Genomic DNA, 24,089 nt, shown 5'->3' with positions numbered 1-24,089 from the left:
ACTGCAAGGCCCACATATATGTTCAGGCTTTTCCTGATGAGACCAGAGTAGGAAGATCCTCTTTTGGAAAGTGGGTATCGGAAGTGCACAGAAGCAAGGCTCTTTCAGGGTCACTTGTAATTTTGTCTGTTTAAACGTGCATTGCTCATGTGGCACTCCTGATATTGGTCAAGAGGCACTCTTACAGGTTTGGTTTTGCTTTTTGTTCGAATTAAGAAAATGGGTACTACAAACAGAAAAAGTTAAAGTGTTCCACAGTCACGAAACAGATTACTAAGGGTACTTATTTAAACAGATCTTGAACAGTAACTTAAACACTTTAATGTCTTTCATAACAGAACTTCAAAGCAGGTTGCAAATATTCATTACATCACACAAGCCCCCTCAGTAGAGTGACCAGACACCAAGTGTGAAAAATTGAGACAAGGAGCGGGGAGGTAATAGGACTCTATATAAGACAAAGCCCCAAATATCGGTACTGTCCCTATAAAATCGGTACTTCTGGTCACCCTACCCCTTGGTGATAAGAAAATACTAACCACATTTTACAGATGGGAAAAACTAAAGCATAGACTTGCCCAAGGCGGTAGAGAGAGTTAGTGGAAGACCTGAGAATAGAACACAGGAGTCCTGACTCCTAATCACCTTCTCTGCACAGTAAATTATATTCTAATTTAACTGGATCAAATTCACATATTATTACTAAGGTGCACATAGCTAAGACTGCTATTCATTAATTATCAACATATACTATTATTGCTTAGGTTTTTTCCCATTTCAATAGTAAATTCAGTTCACTAGTAGATTTATAGCTTTATTTTCTCCTTTACAGGAATTTAATGAAAGAAATCTCTTAAGTAGCAAAGTTTTGTATTTAGGCCTCCATTATTAGTGAGCTACCAATGCAGAGCCACATGCAATCATTTTAACAATAAATGTAAAATCCAATTACATTTATAAAAGTAACTGCAAAAAAGCTACAGTATACTACTCAAGAGTTCGTTTTTTCATAAATATTACAGCCCATCTTTTATTGTCATTCCCAATTTAGCTCAAAACATCTATTTGCATATTATAATCAAATTATTTTGAATAAGAGAAACAAATGAAGCATAAATCTGACACTCAATGGCAGAGAACATGACTGAAACTGTTCCACTCATTATTTTCCTTGCTTAGTAGCCAGGAACACCACCACAGACAGTGTCCTGAACCAACAATACATACTACCATCCCTTAAGGAAACAAATGCAGACATATCTAGACAAATCCACTACGGATATTTCACTGAAATAAATTCTGAAAAGAAAACAACCCCCTGCCCCATTTCATGTATGCATTTTGATACTAATTTTCTTACACTCTTGAGTTTTGTTATTCCTAATCTAGGGATTACGGATGTGTTTAGAGACCAGTAGAAAAAACACAAGAATATATCTGTGCCACTGACCAAGCAGCACCAACAAAACTCTCCACACCACCTTTGGTTTAAAGATCACTGGCCACGATCTTATTGAACCGTTTAACTTCAAACCTTCGAAGGAATTAACCAAAACAGTTGAGCCTTTACTCAGCTATGTGTGCATTGCAATCCCTTCCAGCTACATTCCCCACCTACCCTTCCCTCAATGCAAAAAGTCAAGCTCATCCTTGAGGGTGCAGTGTTCCAATACACCACCCAACCAATAGAAAGTATTACCTTTCTTTAGTCTCCTTATTTTCAAAGCTCCACCTAAGTCTCTGAGATAAGAGACAATGACATTTGTAATCCTCTTGCAGGTTCCTCTGGACTGCTCATAAAGATTCCCATTTAGGGCATCAGAACAACCCACATACACCCTGAATCATTTGCTACTGCTTCTGGCAATGTCTGCCAGGCAACCTTTGCAGATCATTGTTTTTCAGAGTGAGGAAAGAATTTGCTCATGTAGCAGAGTGAGGGTTTTCACTTTTCCCTGAGCACCATGCAAGTTTCACATGGCAGGTTTTCATGCTGGCCTCTGCCTGGCCCTAGCTACCCTAACTGCCCTAGGACATACTGGGTCCAATCAGATGCCTTGTGCTAGGAGCAACCATGCCAAGGCTCCAAATGCTGGAGGGGAAGGTGCGTGACCCTCCCTTATTATGACCTAGTCCAGTGGTTCCCAAACTTGTTCCACCGCTTGTGCAGGCAAAGCCCCCAGTGAGCCAGGCCGGTTTGTTTACCTGCCGCTTCCGCAGGTTCAGCCAATCGCAGCTCTCAGTGGCCTCGGTTTGCTGCTCCAGGCCAATGGGAGCTGCTGGAAGCGGCAGCCAGTCCATCCCTTGGCCCATGCCGCTTCCAGCAGCTCCCATTGGCCTGAAGCAGCAAACCAGGGCCACTGGGAGCCGTGATCGGCTGAACCTGCGGACGCAGCACGTAAACAAACCAGCCCAGCCCACCAGGGGCTTCCCCTGCACAAGGGGCAGAACAAGTTTGGGAACCACTGAACTAGTCTGTTTAAACCCAAGTCACAAGACAAGGGAAGCCCACAACACGAATCCCACAACAGTGAGTCATCTACCCATTTCCATTGCCTAAGTGGCAGACCCCTTACAAATTGTGACTCCACCCCCACTGAGACAGAATACACATTCTAACTCACTCCTTTTTTTTTAAGCAATCAGCTCTGCTTTTTTGGGTCATGCAGGAAAAAAATTTAATGTGACCATGAGAGAGGAGGAATGCTGACTATGTCATTATCAAAAACACTTTGTGTGGGTTCAAAATAACAGATATGTGCAGTACAGTAAAAATCTTTACACGTGCCTTTGTAAATAGTTAAAGTTAGGGTGGTATCTCTCCATATTCCCATTAATAAGCAACATGAGTATGGCAGACATGTTATCACAAAGATTTTAATGTCATCCACTATATGAAATATATAAACTTTTTTCTTTTTGATCCATTATCCAGGACCAGTATTTAGAAAGTGTACTAGTCCTGAAAAATTTTTGTACTGGTCATACAACTGAACATTATTTGCACAATTGTAGGAGCCGATATTGCAATAATCACCATAGTCAGAGTGAATGCTTTATTCATTTGAAGGATGATATTCCCACCTTACAGATAGTACAGTACTTACGTCTTCATGTTTTTGAGATAATAGCTGCTAAAACCCTATTAGAATTCAAGTGGGAAAAATAACAATGGTAATCAGAATGGCACGACTTTAAAGTCTGTTAACTCAATCTGCCAAGGTGAGAAACACGTGTTTTATACCTCTGGAAAAAACGGGGAATGAAATAAAGCATTTGTTTCTAGCTCTGGCAATTTGCTAAAAACTAAACCTTAAACCTGTAGAAAGCCTGCTCTGGTCCTCCAACCTAAGCAATTTTTTTAGCACTGATCCCTGCCCTTCTAATCTGTGTATAAATACCCTTTGGGTCACTCAGAAAGCTATTCATTAAGTGAGAAGAGAGCTGAATTTAATGCAAGACTATGTAATTTTAAGTAGCGACATGATTGGATAATTTTTCTTACCTGTAAAAATTTTTTTACATCAGCAATAATGTCTCTGAAGATGAGCTGATCCTTTTGAACCTCAAACCATCCTAATTTTGTAATCTTAGCTATCACCTGAACAAGAGCCTGGATGACAAAAGGAGCCAGTTTGGGTTGAGAGGCTACGTAGTTCAGAATATAATTCCCTGTAAGGAAACATGCTTAGTCAACATCACAATTCTTTTTAAAAACACAATTGAGCCATTAAAACAGAAATGTGGGAATCTAGGTCATGTGATGTAATCAGGTTTTTTTATGCTTAGTATAAAAGACACTAATTTCAAAAAATTAAGTCATGGAAAATATTAACTACATTAGACCTATCTGCATCAAAGTATGTATGTAATTATCATTCTAATATACATTTGACAATAGTTTGTGAATACCAAGGATGCTGACTGGTTAACCAATTTAATCATTCATTCTGTCCCACCCACTGGGCATCAATTAGTCTGCCTCAAATGCAACAGCAGCCTTCAGACCTGGTTTATGAAACATAAGAAATTAACAACAGTGTTCTCAGGCATGCACCTGTACAGGCTGCTTTCAGTTCTAATAATAATAATTGGAGATATACCAATCCCCTAGAACTGGAGAGGACCTTGAAAGGTCACTGAGTCCAGCCCCCTGCCTTCACTAGCAGGACCAATTTTTGCCCCAGATCCCTAAGTTGCCCCCTCAAGGACTGAACTCACAACCCTGGGTTTAGCTGGCCAATACTCAAACCACTGAGCTATCCCTCCCCCCATATTTCCTAGGTTAGAAAACTTTCCACCTATGCTTCTCTCAAATAAAGAGAACAGTTTTCTGGGGAGTGGAAGGGAGGGACATTTCTGTTTTATACACTTACAGGATGATTTATCATATACAAAAGCTCATTTGTTCCTGAGGAGAAAAACAACATGTAGGCTGAATTTAGTCATCAAGAAAGTGGATTCACAACCCTGTAGACTCAATCCTCTCTCCACAGAACAGGTACAACACTAGCCGAAGCAGTGCAGACTTCTATATATTTCCTCAGTAGGGGGCTTCTATACTACTCTGGAGGGCTTTCCTTTATGTATATTCAATCCTAGGCCTCTCTGATGAGACATTTTTCTACAAGATTAAGACCTCTTGCAAAATACCTTAAACTTGTTTGAAATATTCTAAAATATTTCTGTGTTCTCCTCATCCCTGGTCTAAACAACATTTGACGGTACTGAAAATTCCAATCTATATTAGATGTTTCTCATGCAAAATGATTAATTATTCAAAGCTCAGTCCTGCTAGATTTACACACTTGCTTAATTAGTAGCTCCAATGACGTTAATGTCACACCCTTAAAATCAAACACATGTGTAAATCTGTGCAGGGTCCTAAGTCTGGAAGTGAACTCTGCCCTGACTTGCTTATCAGAACTGCCAAGAGCTAATCGGAAGGGGAAAAAATGAAGTAATATGTTAATGTAAGAGATTAGTGGGTGTACTAATAATACCTGGGAATTTTCATGTTTACTAACCTTCACTACGCCTTGTGAGATAGGTAAGGATGGCAACTATTATTATATTCACTTTACAGATGGGAAACTGGGTGCATCCTAAAATTCTCCTATATGCAGGGAGTGTAGCCACTGCTACACTCCTGATAGGGTGCAATGTATGTGTGCATCCACAAACAGCGAGTTCATCAAATAAGGAGCTGGAAAGAGCAAGAAATGAGTTCCATCATGTCAGGGTAAGGGACAGCAACAGAGGACACTGTGCTCTCTCTCTTTACACCCAGGTGCCCAGGTTCTCTCCCTTTTGTCCAATAAAGCACAGAAAGGACTTAACTTGGTTTCCAGGTCCCAACAGGAGCTTACAGCTCTGGCAACTAGAAAATCCAGCTACTTTGGGCTTTGAAAGTGAGAAAATTTGATTTGGAAGTTAACAGAAGAGAATAAATGCAGAACCTGACAGTGTTCGGTTTAGAGTAATTCTCTGACTACCATTGTCCTTTAAAAAAATAGTTACACATCAATAGACAGCAGCAGGGCAAAACAGAATGTTCACGGAATCAGTACTATGGTGATATGAATGTTTAGAATATATAGATGCAATTTTTTGCTGTTATTTTAATAGAAATAATGCAAGTTACTTACTGATGTCAATCCTTTGTTCGATAGGTAAAGGAGTTGTTCTGCTTACAAGTTTGGAAAGGCATGTTGCTGCTAGAAGCTGAGCATAGGATGTCTATAGAAACAAACACCATACTATATTATTAAAAATTATTATTATGCCAAAAGAAAGCAGAATGAGCAGGTAGGATTACAGTTGGTCAGCCAATGATTTGGCTATATACTTGATATACTAAAAATTAAACATAAACACATAAAAACATAAATACAGCATAGTCATATTAAAAATCACTAAAAATTCCAAGATATAGGAGATGAGAAGACCTTTTCATTCCCCGCATCCAGCACCTTCAAAAAATGCGGCCTTGTGACTAGAACTACTTTTCTAACAATACTTTCTCATTCTTATCACTGGGCTGAGTTTTTTAATCTTTCAAATCTTTGGTTTTAAATCATTTGATGTGTTATAACTAAGAAATGAATTTTTCACACCATAGATTTAGTCACAAGAATCCTGGATTCAAAGATCTGAAGTTTTGATTTGCTTTTTTTGGTTTAAAACTCATGACTTTAGCATTTGAGTTTTTTGTGCATGATGATCAAAATAAGCTTCATTACAGCCTTCAAGGCTGAAAAGTAAACTAAGTTCTTCATCTGAGACCACAAGAGATGTGATCCACAACACCTCTGGCAATGCCATGGATCAGACCAGACATCTCTCTATGAAAACTGTAATTGGCCTTGGAATCAAACTCCTTAAAGATATTCTTTAATTCAACAAATTGAGTTGGGGGTTTCAAAGATGACTGTGGCAAAACTCAACATTTAAAACTGTTATTACAACACTTATGCTCTGTCATTTTCTCAAGGGTATTGCTTCACAACTGCATAAACACAAAAAGGCAACATTCACGCCTAACAAAATGCTAGTCCTTCAAGTATTAGCTCAATTCCATTATACCAAACCCTTCTAGCACACTCACTTTCAGTTCAACAATATTGTCACCCTAAATGCACACATGAAAGAACTGAAGATCACACCTTAATGCACAATTTTAACATCAACCTTCCAGCACAACAATACTTAATAGTTTAATCACAAACATCATTTTAAGACTGCATTCTTAGGACTTCCATATGATACAGTAGGAAAGGAAAAAAAAAACCACCACGGCCAGATTATCAGCTGTTTACAGAAAAGCGCTGTGGGAAAAGCATGGCTCTAACCCACCTTTTTACTCCCTTGATCTTGGGCCTGTTGGAAGCCAAAACAGCCGTAGGGCTGCTTTAAGATTCCAGTGGCCTCACAGTAAGCACTCCACCAGCCCCAGATCAGAAAGAGCAATCTGTACCTGTCTACCTCCACCTCTGGCTTGCTCCCTTCCTAGCCCTTCCACCCCCTGTGCACTACACCTCTGTTGTCCCCAGCTGTCCCTCCAGTGTAGCTTTACACTTGCCTTGTGCTGCTGAGTTGGGGTTCAGAATCTGGCCAACGAAATTAGTTACATACTTGAATTTTCACCCTTTCAAATCACTGTTGCCTGATCTGTGGATTGTGTATTAATTTTATTGATTACTTAGGAATTTCCAGTTAACACTCTGAGGTTTGATGGATTCTTGTCTCAAGATCAACCTCAGTTTTATCAAAATTACTGGTCAGTTGGGAACCCCAGTGTGCATGGTTACAACACTCACACTTCTATATTTGTAATAGTTTAATAATACAGTTAGCAAAGTCATCAATACTCTAACCCACCAAGGTAGACAGAAATAATAAAGAATGTACATTTGAAAACCCATATACTCGCACCATCCCTTGCAGAACAACCTGAAATATTAGCCATTATCTTCCTCATCACTATCATCAACTTCCTGGCACCTCTCAAGAGCTACATACATCTCTCTCTTCCGAAGCATATAGGCTTTCATAATCTGTTACGCTGATGCCACTGTGTCTAATGCATATTCAGTAGGGATTTCTCCCCTTTTTCTTATTTGTGTTTCCTTACCCTACTAATTTTGCGGTGCCCTTATCCTAGAGGTTAGTATATTAATAATTTCAACTTATTACCATATACGTCAATTTGTTGTTGAGGCAAATTCGTAGTTAAGTATTTGCCAACGATTCTATACTAAAATATCCAAGCCTAGTATCAGTTTAATGTTCCTGCAGTTGCCTAATGTCATGTACAAACCTCCCTCTTAAACACTCTATTCCCAGTTCCCCAAAACTTAGGGGTGACTATTGGGCCATTTATCTGTGCCAAAGTTCATAGGCCTCAAATCTTATGCTACCTGCTTAAGCCGGTGCCTTACAGCAGTGGTTCTCAACCAGGGGTATGCGTATGCAGGGATCCTCCAAGTGGTACATCAACTCATCTAGATACTTGCCTAGTTTTACAACAGGCTATATAAAAAGCACTAGCAAAGTCAGTACAAACTAAAATTTCAGCCCCAGAGCAGCGGAAGGGCAGGTGATGTGTTCGCAGCTCCCCTACCCCAGAGCAGTGGGAGGGAGCCCCCCCTCCTCCCCCCCCCCCCCCCCCCGCAGCCCCAGAACAGTGGGAGGGCAGGCAATGCAGCCTCAGCCTGCCTAGCCCCGGAGCATGAGGAGGGCCGGAGCTGGGGCCACCCCAGAAGGAAATTGGACCAGCCGCGCCAAGCGGAAGCTGGGGACAGAGAATGGGTGGGGCCATGTCTGGCTATTTGGGGAGAAATAGCCTCCCCCAGCCTATGGTATCCGCTGCCCATGCTTAGGGTACGTCAGACAAATGAGACTCTTAAAAGGCTGAGAGCCACTGTCTTACAGGATACAGGACTGGAGGCTTCCTTGCATTACTGCTGAGTAAAATTAATGCTAAAAGCTAGCTCTATGGGCTGGGCTACCCCACATACTTCCACTAGAGTTATAAACTATGATTTTTAATAATCTCAGACCAATTAAACAGTACACATTAAATTTGAAAAATATTTGTCTGGTTTTGTAAAGAGACATTGTTTTATACGCATATGTACATAATGTAAATAAAACAGGTTAGAGTTAAGAAAATTTACTTGCTATAAATTTTCAAAAACAAATTAGATGTGCCATTTTAAAATGACTGTAACAAACTAATTAAAAGATTTACTTGAAAATGTTTAGAAAATTCATTACTGAGGAAAAAGTGCTATAGTTGGATATATTACATTCTTTATGTATGTAAGAGATTTAATTCCTGCTTCAAGTATAAGCCTTAGCAAACTATAATCTTAGCTATGGAACCACTACCCTGCTTCCACAATAACACAAATGGAAACTACACCTTAACAACAAAGCTGTTGATCACCATTTTGACATCGGTTGATAATTATTATACATGGAAAAAACTTATTAGATCATAGAAGCTATCCACCTACCCTATAAGAAAATGTACCACATATTAAATCAGTCTTACACACAATCTCAAGAGAACCATACACACACAGAAAAAGGAAATTTAATAGAATTCTGAATTTTCTGTATCTTTATTACAACAATTCTGTAGCTCAACTGTATTGTTACATTTGTCCACATTATGACCCCAATCCTGGAAAGACTTATGTACACATTTACAGTTAAGTACGTGTGTAAATCTTTGCATGACCAGGACCTATATTTGTAACATTTGATACTATTATGGAATTCTAATGATTGTAATGCAATTACTATGCACCGAAAATTGAAGAGAACAATATTTATGCTTGCATTTCTTACATCCTGAACAACAGAGTCTTACTGAAGACACGGAATAATTGAGTCTTTTCTAACAATAATATTTTGCACTTTTTATCCAAGGATCTCTAAGCACTTTACAAAGCGGACTAAACATTTATATAACAATTTATAGAGAGGATAATTAAAGCAGAGAGAAGATAACTGACTTGCTAAAGGTCAAAGGCAGTCAGTAGCAGACTTGGAAATGGAAAGTAGTGGGTTCCTGACTCTTAACACTCGTTTCACCATATTGTTGTTCAATGAACGAGACCACAGCTGCAACCACATATGAATGGGACTCCTCACATAAGTAATCCTTACTCAGGAGTATGGATTACGGGGTCAGGCCAATGTGCTATACTAATTTTGAATATTTTCATTTTCCCCACATTGAGAATGCATTTTGCAACATCTATTGCAATAACCTAACTGTATCATAATGATAAACAGAATTAACAACTCCTTATGCATCTATTAACATAATAGATTTGTCAGGTTCTTCCAAGGCATTACCAGCTATATCAATGATTCCAGATAATGGACACGTCTTAGGCATGTCATCTGAAATCATAATGGTTCCAAAACACAGAAATGATTATGAAGGACTGATGGTTTAACTCAGGGTTGGTTCCCCTATCACCTTTTAAATCTGACAAAATATCTGTATGTAAAATATCAGTACAAAAAACACATAATACTCTAAAAATCAGAGGGGTAGCCGTGTTAGTCTGTACCCATAAAAACAACGAGGAGTCCAGTGACACCTTGAAGACTAACAAATTCATTTGAGCATAAGCTTTCGTTGGTGAAAAAACAAAACCTACTTCCCTATGCATCTAAAGAAGTGTTTTTTTCACCTATGAAAGCTTATGCCCAAATAAATCTGTCAGTCTTTAAGGTGCCACCAGGACTCCTCATACTCTAAAAAGAAAACTGAAATAATGCTAAGAGACTGGTTTAAATTAAGACAACAAGAAAACATAGTTTAAGGCTTTTCACACCATAGTTACCCTGTCCCACTGTAACCTGGAGGAGTAAGAGCACAGGGGACTTAGCTGTAAACGTGTTGGAGCAAATCATGTTGAGGAGCAATACTGAGCAACGGGTGGCATAAAGCCCCATAAGTATGAGGTTCCAACCTTTTCCAAGTATTAGACCAACATTTAACATTTGTATCTATTTTTCCCCATAGTTAGGTTTTCCCCCTACTTCTGGCCATCTGTTTTCTAATGCTAGGTACTTTCAGTCCCACAAAGCCCACCCTCTAATACCAATTGATGTGTGTAGACATATTTGCTGGCATTTTATTTATGAAGGAAAAACTCAATTTGTTATAACAGATGAGCATCTCACATGTATTGCGTTCACACTAATATTACCTGGACCTCCAACGTGGGTCTCATGATAAATGCATGTTTACATTGTCAGACTTAACACTTCTCCCAGGTACTTACTGTTCCTTGTTCTAGTAAAAGTTGACACTGGCTGAGACATTCAGGGCTGTCAATAAGCTCCAAGAGCACCTTTTCTGCTTGCATCCGCTGTGCTAGATCAGTCCCCTCATAGAGCTGATTACATAGTACTTCAAGCTCTGCCAAACTCTGTTAAGAAAAAAAAATACTGAAACCTCCAAATATGCCTTGCACCTGTGGAAGCCTTCCTTAAGATTCACAGTACTGGCTATTTACAGACACCGACATATATCCACTACAGTAGCATGAAATGCTACCTATGCTCAGTTTTCCAGAAAAGTGCAATCAAACCCGAGTAGCTTCTTTCCCTCCCAATTCCCACAGCAGTAAGAGTGGCATAGAACTCCAGTAAAATATACGTGGAAGAGAGACCAACAGATGTTACATTCCTCAGTACTAAAACGGAAGACATTATACCAGTGATTAAAATTAAGTGACAGAACACAATTCTTTTATCATGGACTACTCCTAATTTGAAATTTAGAACAGAAACAACAGTTCTGGTAAAGTTAATAAAAAAAATCCAAATTTAACATGTATTTTAAAAAAAGTTTGCTCTCTAACATTAGCTGTAAGGTCCAAACATTGCAAAGGTAAGCTTTAAATCAACAGTTGACTTACTGAGCATATCTGATAATAGCACAAAAATGTTGTAACCTATTGACTGAAGGATCAATATTTGAAAGCACAATGAAGAAAGCACTAAATGCTAAAAGCAGCTAAAACATGAGGTACTTTTTAGAGAGAGATAATGCAACACAGGAGGAAAAGAGAAAGAATGAACAAGACACTGTTTAAGAGGAAGCCAAATGAAGACTGAATACCAGAGAGAAATCTATGTAAGACTAATAGAAAGTCACTGAGTCTATCCATATGCTTTATGTTAAGCATGGTCGTAAGACTTTGCAAGACTGAGGTGCAAGTCTACAAAAAGTCCATCTGTCATTTCATACTTGACACTTGTTTTAGAACAAAGTGGGGATGGTACAGTTAGCAATTACTTTGAGTTACTATTCTAATGATAAATTAAAATACTTCCTCCCCCCTATTATCATGAGAAGGGTGAACAAGTGCCTGTTCGTAGGTTTTAGTGACTAAAACAGAAATTTTTCAGGTTGAGATTTTCAAAACTGTCTAAGGGGACATCTACACTGCAAATGAAGGTGTGAGTGTAGCACAGGTAAGCATATCTACCCTATCTTTAATCTTACTAGCTCCAGTAACAATAGTAGTGAAGACGTGGCGGCACAGGGTTCAAAGTGGGCTGGCTGTCCCAGTACAAGCCTGCAGAGGACCTGGATATATACTCGGGTTGTTGGCCCATGGGTGTGCCTATCCATACTACAATCACACCTGCATTTTCTGGGTAAATTTACCATAAAGGGATTTGGACTACCAGCTCCCATCGATGGGAACTGAGCATCCAGATCTCTTAAGTGGCTTTGAAACTATCAAATTGAATGTGTTGGCCACATCCTAAATACCTGCACCCTCTCTTCCCCAAGCCCAAACACAGGGCCCCCCCTGCCCAGATACTTGCACCCTCTCCCCCAAGAGCCCAAACACCCCTCCGCCCCATGATCCCAGCTGTGGCCTCCCTAGAGCAACTCACTCCTTGGGTCACATAAAAAGGGAAGATTCATTAGTTTATATTTATAGAGGAATAAATAAAAGAAAATAATACCATGAAAAAACAACAACATATGTACACTAACTCCCAAACATGACACTAACTCAAAGGAATTAAACTCTCTTCTGCCCAACACTAGCTCACCAACAGTTGTTTATATTCACTCTACCCTCCAACAGTTATAGACACAATAGATCTTCAAACAAGATCCATGCTTATGGATCTGCGTCCCCTGAAACACTCCATGGTATATTGGGTCACTTCTCTTCAATCTTCTTCCTTAGAGCTCATGAAGAGCTACAAGCTTCAATCCAATCCCGCCCTTCTATTTTAGCAGTTTTTTTCTTTCAATCACTGAACTCCCATCGCAGGATATCTCAACTCAAAAGCAAACAAAACAGCACCCTAGGGATTGGCCATAGAGACTCTGGAGATCATGTCTGAAATGTTTCAGCATTTCAGAGTCCAGCTCTTTCACAGAAAGGTCATTTTAGTCTCTCCTACACTTTACATTGCACACGAGACCTTACAGAAGTTCCTTCTCCACTAGAGAGGACTCACCACCCTTGTACAAAAATAAAAGGCAAGTACAAGAGCACTGAAGATGACCTTGACATTAAGACCTGCATACTAATCTCTGTATGCTGAAGTTGCTCCTTTAATCATCAAGTATTATTTTCCTGATATTAGCAGCCTCTAAACTATGTACTTGGAACAACACAATGAACCATTTCCCCCCAGATATGTCTCTCTAAGTATCAAACCCAGTACCATCCCACTGGAGGAAGCGGAAGCTGTTTCACTGCTACTATCTCTATTCTCCTAGAAACATGGCCTAAAAAATCTTCCTTAATAAACTTGGACTTCGCTTTAGGCCCCCTCCATATGGACAACAGTCACTGTTACTAAAAAATTGGGGTAAGGATAAATCTGAAATCCTTTAAAAAAGAAGTGGTAGTAGAGGTGCTAAGGTCAACATTTTTTTTGAGTTAAAGTTTCAGTGGCAAAAACTGGCATTAACCCACCATCATTCAGACACTTAATACACGTTAACTACATAGTTCACTGTCTGAGTCTCCTCTGTCCCATTATTTCTGAATTATAACCTCCATCCATGCAACTCTGGGGAACAGCAGGAGATAAACTATAGATCATCTACAGGATTTCTTTCTATTGTTATGTAAAAGTCAACGCGTGTGCAAAATTCTTGGGAACAAATATGCATGCATAGATCAGTAGTCTGCACATCAGTTTCTCATCCAAACCAATGACAAGAATTGGAATTAAACATAATTATATAATTTCCTGTGAAAGAATTTATGCATCCAGTAGCACTAAATACAAAGATGAACAGAATATGTTGGAGAAGAGTCAATGAGGCTTTGGTAAAGGGAAATCATGACTACTAGAATTCTTTGAGACTGTCAACAAACATGTGAACAAGGATGATCCAGAGGATATAGTGTACTTAGATTTTCAGAAAGCCTTTAACAAGATTCCTTAACAACAGTTCTTAAGCAAAGTAAGCAGTCATGGGCTAAGAGGGAAGGTCCTCTCACGGACCAGTAACTGGTTAAAAGACAGGAAACAAAGGGTATGAACAAATATCCAGTTTTCACAGTGGGGAGAGGAAAATATCGGGTCCCTCAAGGATCTGTACTGGGACCAGTGCTGTTCAACATACTCATAAATGATATGGAAAAAGGGGTGCACAGTAAGATGGAAAAATTTGCAGATGATACAAAATTACTCAAGGTAGTTAAATACAAAACTGACTGAAAAGAGTTACAATAGAATCTCACGTGACTGCGCTGATGAAATTCAATGTTGATAAATGCAAAATAATGCACATTAAAAAAATAATCCCAACTATATATACAAAATGATGTTAGCACTCAAGAGAGAGATCTTGCAGTCACTGCAGATAGTTCTCTGAAAACATCTGCTCAACATGCAGCGGCAGTCAAAAAAGCTAACAGAATGTTAGGAACGTATAGTAAAGAGATATATAGGAAGACAAAAAATATAATGCCACTATATAAAGCTATAGTATGCCCACACCTTGAATACTATGCACATTTCTGGTCACCCCATCTCAAACAAGACATATTAGAACTGGAAAAAGTCCAGAGAAGGACAACAAAAGCAATTAGGGGTATGAAATAGCTTCCATACAAGGAGAGATTAAAAAGACTGGGACTATTTAGCATAGAAAAGAGACATCTAAGGGGAGGCTATGACAAAGGTCTAGAAAATCATTAATAGTGAGGAGAAAGCAAATAAGGAAGTGTTATTTACCCCTTCATATAACACAGAAACAGGCATCTCCCAGTGAAATTAACAGGCATCAGGTTTAAAACAAACATGAGGAAGTACTTCTTCACATAATGCACAGTCAACCTGTACAACCCGTTGTTAGGGGATGTTGTGGGCCAACAGTATAACGGAGTTCAAAGAAGAACTGGATAAGTTCATGAAGGGTAGGTCCAACAATGGCTATCACCCAAGATGGTCAACCCCATGCTCTGGGTGTCCCTAACCCTCTGACAGGCAGAAACTGAGAGCGGATGACAGGAGGATGGATCACTCCATAGCTACTTCCCTTCTGAAGCAGCTAGCATCAGCCACTGTCGGAAGACAAGATATTGGGCTAGATGGACCATTGCTCTGACCCAATACGTCCATTCTTACGTTCTTAATCAATGCAAGTGTAACAAGGCGGTCTGGCTCCCCTCCTCATCCGGAAGGGTTGAGACCCGTCAATCATCCCTAGGGGCGGGGCCTCTAAGCGGAAGTCCCGTCCCCCAAAGGGTCAAGCGGCGACCCGGAAGAATAAAAGGCCGGCCCTCAGCCCTCAGTTGGAGCCCAGCCACCGTCAGGAGCAGATCTGTCCATGGGAGCTCCTGACTGGGAAGCTGTTGAGGCCGCAGGCCGGTGTCCGGACTGGCCAGAACCTCCCCGCTACGAGGAGCTGCCGGAGCTGCCCTGTGCCCGCTACGACGAGGAGTTGCCGGAGCCACCTCACTCCTGTTGCGGCCCTGAGGACCCCCCGGAACAGGCCTGGCCAGACTTCCCAGAAGAGCTGCCGGACCTGCCGCCCAGCCCTGGCCGTGAGGAGCCGATGTGGTGGGACGTCCCTGAAGCTGATCCCACGAACTAGGTAGGCTTGGAGGGGGATACAGGAAGTAGCCCGGGGGAGCCTGACGCCAGTCAGGCTGTAGAGCTAACCTTGCCGATGGCGGTGTATTTCGGTCAGGATCCCCACTGACCACTAGTAGCGGTGATGGCCGCTACCAGGGCCCCGGGCTGGAACGCAGAGGAGTGGGTGGGCCTGCGTTCCCCCTGCCACCTGTAACTGGGTGGCAGATTCCCCCTCTTTCCAGCCGAAGAGGCTAGAGCTGTTATAACTGTGTTTGGTGCCCCGCCCGAACCAAGGGCTGGACCCCCTCTGACTTTGCCACTGCTTGGCCCTGTCCCAAAGGGCCCGAGCCACCCGCACTCCTGCTAGCCCGCCCTGAACCAAAGGGCCGGAGCTGGGATAACTGCGTATTGTTACTCAGCCCCGCAGTAGAGGGTCTGAGCCCCGAACTGACTGTATATTGTTGCTCAGCCTTGCAGCAGGCGGCCTGAGCTCCTAATTAACTGTGTGTTGGTGCCCGCCCGAACCAAGGGCCGGGCGCCCGTTGACTGTGCCACTGCCCGGTCCTATCCACAGGGACCGACTACCCGCGTGGTGGGCGACAGTCCCAAGAACCGAGACCCGCAGACGACAAGTCGAGGCCGGGAGGGTCGAGCCCCGGCGAATCTCTCTTACACAAGCCATCTGCATTTAATGCAATTATTAAAAACAAATAAATCATAATAACTAATCATATATTAGCTACCTTAATGCTATTCACTCTGGATGATGAGGAGCTTTTTCTCATCAGTTTCAAATAGATCTTATGCTATCAGGATGAGAACAGTTCCTAACTTACATTTACATTCCCCAACTTTGATCTCCCAACAACAACGTTACTATTCAGCCCACTGTCTCCAAAATTAGCAGTTTTACTAAAACCTTTAACTTAAATACTTAACAGTGGTGCTTCTCACCAAATGATGCACTGAGAAAAATTCAGTCTAGTTTACTTTCAGCGTGGTCCATTGGGACTGCTTCAGATATAGGAGACAGTTAAGAGATTACCATATATACTCACTCATAAACCTATGTTCTTTTAGTAACATCGGGAAGCACCAGAGAAGGGGGTCGGCTTATGAATGGGTATAGAGAGGAAGAGGTGGGACATAGCCCCAACCCCCAACAGAGGGAGCAAGGAGAAACAGCACAGCCACAATGGAAGAGGCGGGGCCAGAGTCGCTCTGCTTCTGGCCACATTGCTCTCCCCCCAGCCTCCAAAGCATCTGCAGCTCTGGGGCTGACAGGCTGCAGCTGGGCCACTCGGCCCCACACCCCAGAGCAGGCTGTGGCCAGCCGCCCGGGCACTGGAGCACGCTGCGGCCATGCCACCCATCCCAGCCTGCTGGAACATGCTGCAGCCGCGCCACTCAGTCTGGCGCACCGCAGCAGGCTGAAGCTATGCTGCCCAGCCTGCTGAAGCAGCTCTAGCCAGGTCAGAGATATCCTCCACTGGCCCTCCTCAGATAAGGTGGGAAGGAATGGGATGGGGAGAGTGGGGGGTCCCGGGCTAGGCGTGCGGTCATGTGGGGGGTGGTCACAGGGGTTATTCCCCTGACTCCCAGCTTCTCCCTCCCAAAATATTTCCCCACCAGTTGCAGTCCTGGCCCATCAGGGTAAGCAGCTGGCACACCAGGACACTTTGTTTACTTAGGTTTACCTCCATGCCTGCATACGCTCAAGGTAAACAAACCGTCTCGGCCCGCCAGCAGCTTATCCTGATGGCCCGGGGAGCCAAAGTTTGCTGACCCCTGAATTATAGGGTCGGCTTATGAACGGATTATTAAAAAAATCCATTTTTACTTATCCATATTGGGGGTAGGTCGGCTTATAAATGAAACACCTTATGATCGAGTATATACGGTATATTCCCTGCGAAAGCACACACTTTCAGGAGACATTCCTTTGTTAACCAGTAGCATGATCTTGCACAAAATAAACCTCATGATTCCTCACTTAAAAAAATAAACCCTCAATTCAAGATGCAGACAACTAAGTCTGCTTCCAAACAAAAGCATCCACAGCTAAACAAGGACTCCGCACCAAAAAAAAATCTAGCTAGCATTTTTCTCCTAAGTGTACCTTCACTTTTCTACAAAGATTGACCTGGGTCAACCCCTGATGGCAAACTCATGATGGCAAAATCCATGAGAGAACTTCAGGGAGAACACTTCTGTGAAGATGTGCTCATGGATATCCTCCTCATATCATTCCTTGAGAAAGGTGGAGTTTGTTGTCCTCCATGCCCCTTCCATGAAGTAGACAACATAGCCTTTCATTTAACCATTATACCAGGGACCACACACTGGCTGTGGGACCCGAGTGGATGAGTGCTCTGTGGAAAAGATAATACTATTTGGGTCTGCATTATCTTTACTGAATAAATTGTGCAAGGCTGAAGGAGGAGCATTGTGTGTCAACCGAGGCTCCAGTCCGGCCACTCCACCCTCCATCTCCTACCCATGTGAGATCCCTCTGTGGGATATGTAGAAGGGATCGGAGAAAGTGTTGCCAAAATGGCCAACTCCACTTTCACGTAGGGAGGGGCAAGTGTGCAAATCTAAGGAAGGATACAAAGACTCAGGTTGTTCAAGGTGCAAAGTTACATTCTTAAAATGCTGTCTTTTAATAAAGTTTAGCCTGGGTAAGTACAGGTCCACATTACCCTCTTAGCATATGTCTACACTTAAAACCCTACAGGAGCGCAGCTGCAGCATTTTACTGTAAATTCTTCTGTCAGCATAGGTAATTCACCTCCACAAGGAGCTCTTTCTTCCACCCACCCAGTGCTATCTGCACCCGGAGTTAGGTCAGTATAGATATGTCTCTCAGGAGCGTGGATTTTTCACATTGTTGAGAGATGTAGCTATATCATTATAAGATCCTACTGTATAACAGCCCTTACTCACACTGAGATATCCTACTCCTTAGCTACACCTACTGAAATCACCAGGACAATTCAAGGAGTAAAATGATATTCCACGATACAATATTAATGGTTTTAGAGATAGTCCCCATTTTAAGTACAGGAAATTCACTAGTACTGATAATAACTCTAAAACTAGAATGAATTTTTAAGTATGCATGTCCTGATCATTCAGCAGCAAAAAAGAAAGTAGAATCCTCAAAGGACTAGCAACCATTTGAAAATTTCTTGACACGCTGAAGCCTGAGAGCAAACGCTGAAGAAACTACAGCAATCTGTTTACAATGAATTCAAATGAAGCAAAAATGCACCCTCCAAGCTATTGTTTGTGCTGCACTTTTGAAATATTAATTGTAAGAAGATCATTGTACAATACTAGCTGCTTTAAAGAGCCTCAGGGGGAAAAATGCCAGCCCAACCACTAATATAGCTGCTGGCACAAATGAGGCAAACTTCATGTTTCCTTAACACTAGAGTATTTAATCCAGGACTAGGTGACTGCTTCTTATTTATGACCATTTTCAAATACAGAGGATGCCACCAAGCGTTTGGGGGATTTTTTACTCCAATAGTAAAAACGGCTGCAGAGAAAACTTCAGAGAAAGTCATCACAGAATTTGAAAATGTAAACCAGTGGCCACTGCCACTTCCCTCCTATAAGTACAACTTTCCAGAGGCAGAATTTCCAACAACAATGTCAAATCACATTATTCAGAATATCGATAAATACACCTCTACCCTGATATAACGCGACCCAATATAACACGAATTTGGATATAACGCAGTAAAGCAGTGCTCGGGGGGGGGGGGCGGGGCTGTGCACTCTGGTGGATCAAAGCAAGTTCGATATAATGCGGTTTCACCAGTAACACGGTAAGATTTTTTTGGCTCCCGAAGACAGCGTTATATCTAGATGGAGGTGTAATGGCAGGATTACAAAAATATAGGCACAAAATTCAAGTTAAATCTTGGAGAGAAAGCAACTAAGAGGATTACAAAGGTGAGGCCTCTGGGCTCAGATGCTCAAAGGCATTTAGGTACCTGACTCTCACTGATTTCAATGGGAGTTAGGCACCTAGATACCTTTAAGGATCTGGACCTTTATCTCTAGGTATAGAGTGTCTCCTTCTAGAATACCCTCTAATGGCTAGTCCCAAAAAAACCCATTACTGTCTCTTCACTATCCAGAAGGTTAGTGCTGAGATTAATTGGAACAAGACAAACAAGGGAAGAACAAAGGAGCAAAACAAGGGAGGGAACAATGAAATAAATTGGGAGAACAAAGAATGGGAGGTTTTCCTCAGCTAAAAGCCATTAGCTTCTCTGACAGAGAAGTTTTCATTTCTGGTTACAAAGATATCCTTCAGAATAGGTGAAATGCAGTTCTGTCTTCCTGAGTCTGCACACCAATAGCTCATATGGTTCCAAGCAACAGCAAGGAGAAATTGACAAGACTACTCAGTTTCACTGGTGTTATTCAACCTGTGGGAAAAAATTAAAATGAAATTGACATAATTCTTGTCACTATATTGCCACTTGGAAAAACTTGGATCAGCAGAGGCAGACAATGCAGCTACTCATATGGAGGAGACCCCCAAAGTTCAAAGGCTAGAGGACAGGAAAATTAGCAAAAATATCTATCCATCTCACAACACTCAAAGAAGGTTTTCAGCGGGTGGGGAGGACAGAGAGAAAGGATCCTTTCTACAGACCATCAGCCAGAGAATTGAGATTTATTACAGACCTAACTAGCTAGAGAATATGAAAGATGAAGCCCCCTGAACAAGGTTCAGGGAGGGTATACCAATAGAAATCTCAACATCCTTTGACTTCCCAGAAGCTAAGGGTAGGAACATGACTTTTTAAACAGGATCTCACTGGTAGGCATTATCATCTTCCTCATCAGCTACGAGTTAGTAGACCTAGTCCTTCTGTTAGAAGGCATCTGGTAAATATTTCAAGCCCTGAGTGTAACCTAGAAAGAAGCAGCCAGGGAAATTCTAATAGGCCTAATCTAATATTTGACAGGCCCTGTTTAGAATGGAGAACCTGAAGTCAGCTGCCTTTGCACCTCTTCCTCCATACCTTCACCTACAAATCAATGCTTAAAGCTTTGTTGTTTTTTTTTAAATAAAAGGATTGAATTTACAACCATCAAAACTCAGCTATATGATAGTCCAAGAAAATGTTAAAGACAAACGGCTAACAGATACTTTGGCTTAATTAACCACAATAGTGTAGTTTTCCAGCGATTCTATCAAGGAAAGGGAGACAGTAATTCTCAGAATACATTTCTAATAAGTATAAAGAAATCACTTTTTATTTCAAAAGGTAGCCATTGAAACCTTCACTAGATTTGACTGGCTACCCCTGAATTTATATAATACAACCTTCAACTTCCAGGTTAAAAAAAAAAGGCCATATATAGTTTGCACACTAAAAACTTGTGGAAACAGCCACAATTTTTTTTTTTAAATAGATAATTTGTACATCTAGGGGATGCTGAAGCTGAAAGAGAAATCAGTCTCTGAACTTTATAGGAAAAAAGTTATTAACGTAACAATCTCGGCTGCAAAATTAAGTGAACCACTCCTGTTCAGATTAAAATAAAAATGAAACTCAGAAAAATGCAAGCAAATACATCTGCGGACAAAATAATCCAAAATACACACTGAGACTAAGAGGGACAAACAGGGACGCCAAAGTAATGAAAGAGACTTAAAAGAGATAGTGACTAGAAAAGGAGACATGAGTCTGCTGTGCAGTATGGTTGTGCTCCAAAAGGTCAACACAATTTTACGCAGCATCTACTGAGGTACCATGTCATGAACAAGGTTATTGACCATGTTTATATCACATCTGGAATTCTACATTCAGCCATGGATAAATACCAGATAAAGTACTGATAAATTTGGGTAAGTCGAGAGTAAAGTAACAAAAGTTATCAGATCCCTGAAACAAATTATTTATGATCACAGATTAAAAGAACTAAATATTTATAGTTGACTAAGCGTTGATTTACAGATTCCAAATAGCTGAATGTGAGCACCAAGGATGAAGAGGAATTATCTGGTACAGTATATCAGAGCACAACTAAGAATAGCAGGCTGAAATTAAGTCAGAAAATATTTAGGCTGAATACTCGGGTAAACCTTGTGCCAATGACACGTATTGTGCTATAGAGTAACTGCCCAAGGGAAATGAGGGAAGACACATCACATCTGGTTTTAAAAACTACACTGGACGAAACACTAGACAATAGTCAGAACAGGAAAATAATCTAGCCCTAAATGAGTTGGTCTATCCGAGACGGGACCTACCACTCTTCGGGGCGCTCTGCAAGGCATATCTATAGGTACAGCCATACTTAGGACGGTGTGCAGAGTTCAGACACTGCACTTCCAGCTAGCACGGGTATAAATAGCAGTGTACATGGTGAGGCATGGCTTAAACAAGTAGAGTGCTTTACACACCAGAACCTCTAGGGTTTATATCATACATGGCTCACTACATGTCCACGCAGTGCCTCCCGTATCTATACTGCTCTTTTCAGCAATGTAGTGTCCCACTGCTGCACCCTGCCAGAGCCTTTCCTGGCCACAGTGAAATGTTCAGATGGGAAAGGCTCCAGAAGCTCCTGTAGTGCCTGTAATTTCCACACCGTCATACATGTAGACATACCTTATCAGATAAGTTTTTGTTGAGGAAACTGTAGGAAAGATGCACGCTGGTAGGCAGGGACTAGCTTGTGCCCTGTACTTGGAATTCTGTCAATATGCAGGAACCTGTTATTTAATCAATGTATTGTGTTTGTGCATGATGTTTCAAAAAGCACACGGAGTTAATAAATAGGACATGCTGAAGGGCACGATTCTGTGCTGCAAGAAACTAAAGTGGATGATTTAACACAGGTATTTTCCATTAGTTTTTTTTTTTTTTTTTAATAACACCATTACTGTGGGGAAAGCCAATGACAGATTATAGAGAGCAGACATAGGAAACATGCTGCCCCTCCAAGCAGAAATGGAATTGACATAACCCTCTCCTAATATGATACCAACCCACGTGGTCACATGCAACTGATGCCTGTATTTCCCAAATGCCCCCCAATCTGGTTTGCAATAGCTGCAACAATGCTTCAGGAGATGCAGCAAGATAGCCAATACAAAGGACCCAGAATGCAAAGATGCCAACTAACTATAAATGACCCAGCGAGCTGAAGCAGGAGTAGAGATGTGTGGGAAATGAAATGTCCCTCCCTAGGAAATTTTCATGTTCAACTTTTTGTTGATTTTTTCCTGACGTGTCAAATTTTCTGTGAAAAGAAATTCTGCACACAAATTTTCTGCACAGCTCTATCCCTGCTCCCTGTATCATTTATGCCCTTTGAGTACCTTTGCACTGGTTATCTTGCTACATCAGTCCCCCTTTCACACACACAGACACCAGCACTGTGCCAGTATTATTCCCCCTGTAGATTATGGCACTGTCCCTCCAGCTTTCTGCAGCCTTCCATGCACCGTCTTTTCAGCAACCCCCAGTGCCTACAACCAACACCTTTAGTACCCTTCCCCAGCCCACCCTGGCATCCCTCAGAATCTCTCCCTGACCCACCCTGGCACTCCCAGTACCCCTTCCTGACCCACCCTGGCATCCCCCAATACCTCTCCCCAACTCACCCAGGCAGACCTCCTACCCTTCGCCGACCCACCCTGGCACCCCCTTTGGAACACCCCTCCGCAACCCACCTTGTCACCTCCTGTACCCTTTCCCGACCCACCCTGGCATCCCCCAGTATCTCTCCCTGACCCACTCTGGCACCTCCTTTGGTATACCCCCCTGTAACCCATCCTGGCACTCCCCAATACACCCCCAGGACCCACTCTGGCAACCCCTTCAGTACACCCCTCCCCTTGGCACCCCCCAGTACCACTCCATGACTCATCCTGGCACCCCCTTCCGTACCCCTCCCACGCCCCACCCTAGCACCCCCCAGTATGCTCCTCCCCACCCTGGCATAACCCACGACGCACGCTGGTACCCCCGCGATCTCCTTTTCCCCCACGCCCGGCCCGCTGCCCCCGGGGCCATCTCCGTGGCCGACCCAGCGCGCCAGGCCAGCTCCAACCGCCAGGCCAGCTCCCAACGGCTCCTCCGCCCGGCCCAGCTCCCCGCGCACTGACCTGGACGTGCCGCGCCATCTTCCCGAGCGGCACCGGGAGCCGGGCGGGGGGGGGGGCCGTGCCCGGCCCGGGGCAGGGGGCAACGCGGGGCGGGCCGGGGGCGGGGGCAGCGTGTGCAGCCTGGGAGGCGGAGAATGCAGTGTAGAGCCGGGGGGGCGGCGCGATACAGTGAGGGAGCAGGGAAGCGGGCAGTGTAAGGGGGCGGGGCCTCAGCAAAGGGGAGGAGCAATGCAGTGCATGCGGGGAAGGACGCTGCAGTGTGGGGGCAGTGTGAATGGGGGAGGCATTGTGCTGTGGGGGTTGATGCAATGAAGGGCGGGGAGAGGAGACTGGGAGCAGAGAG

The 24,089-nt window shown here is 42.5% G+C and overlaps 1 protein-coding gene across 4 annotated transcripts in view; it reads right to left on the bottom strand.

The window, feature by feature from the left end:
- Nucleotides 1-23,871, bottom strand: part of RANBP17 (RAN binding protein 17) — a 267,568-nt gene extending 243,697 nt beyond the window's left edge. For 2 of the 4 annotated variants that reach the window (XM_050962558.1, XM_050962561.1), the window contains exons 1-4: nucleotides 23,747-23,871; nucleotides 10,812-10,958; nucleotides 5,649-5,739; nucleotides 3,506-3,672 (exon numbers count right to left, since the gene is read on the bottom strand). In XM_050962558.1, the coding sequence (XP_050818515.1) occupies nucleotides 3,506-3,672; nucleotides 5,649-5,739; nucleotides 10,812-10,958; nucleotides 23,747-23,764 (423 nt within the window). In that variant the 5' untranslated portion in view covers nucleotides 23,765-23,871. Of the gene's footprint in view, nucleotides 1-3,505; nucleotides 3,673-5,648; nucleotides 5,740-10,811; nucleotides 10,959-11,450; nucleotides 12,336-19,970; nucleotides 20,046-23,746 lie in introns of those variants that run through there. The other 2 variants (XM_050962559.1, XM_050962560.1) reach the window with 2 other exon arrangements.
- Nucleotides 23,872-24,089: the final 218 nt, after the last annotated feature.

The sequence above is a fragment of the Gopherus flavomarginatus genome, chromosome 7, assembly GCF_025201925.1.
Source record: "Gopherus flavomarginatus isolate rGopFla2 chromosome 7, rGopFla2.mat.asm, whole genome shotgun sequence".
NCBI lineage: Eukaryota > Metazoa > Chordata > Testudines > Testudinidae > Gopherus > Gopherus flavomarginatus.
This window is presented reverse-complemented; position numbering and strand designations above follow the sequence as displayed.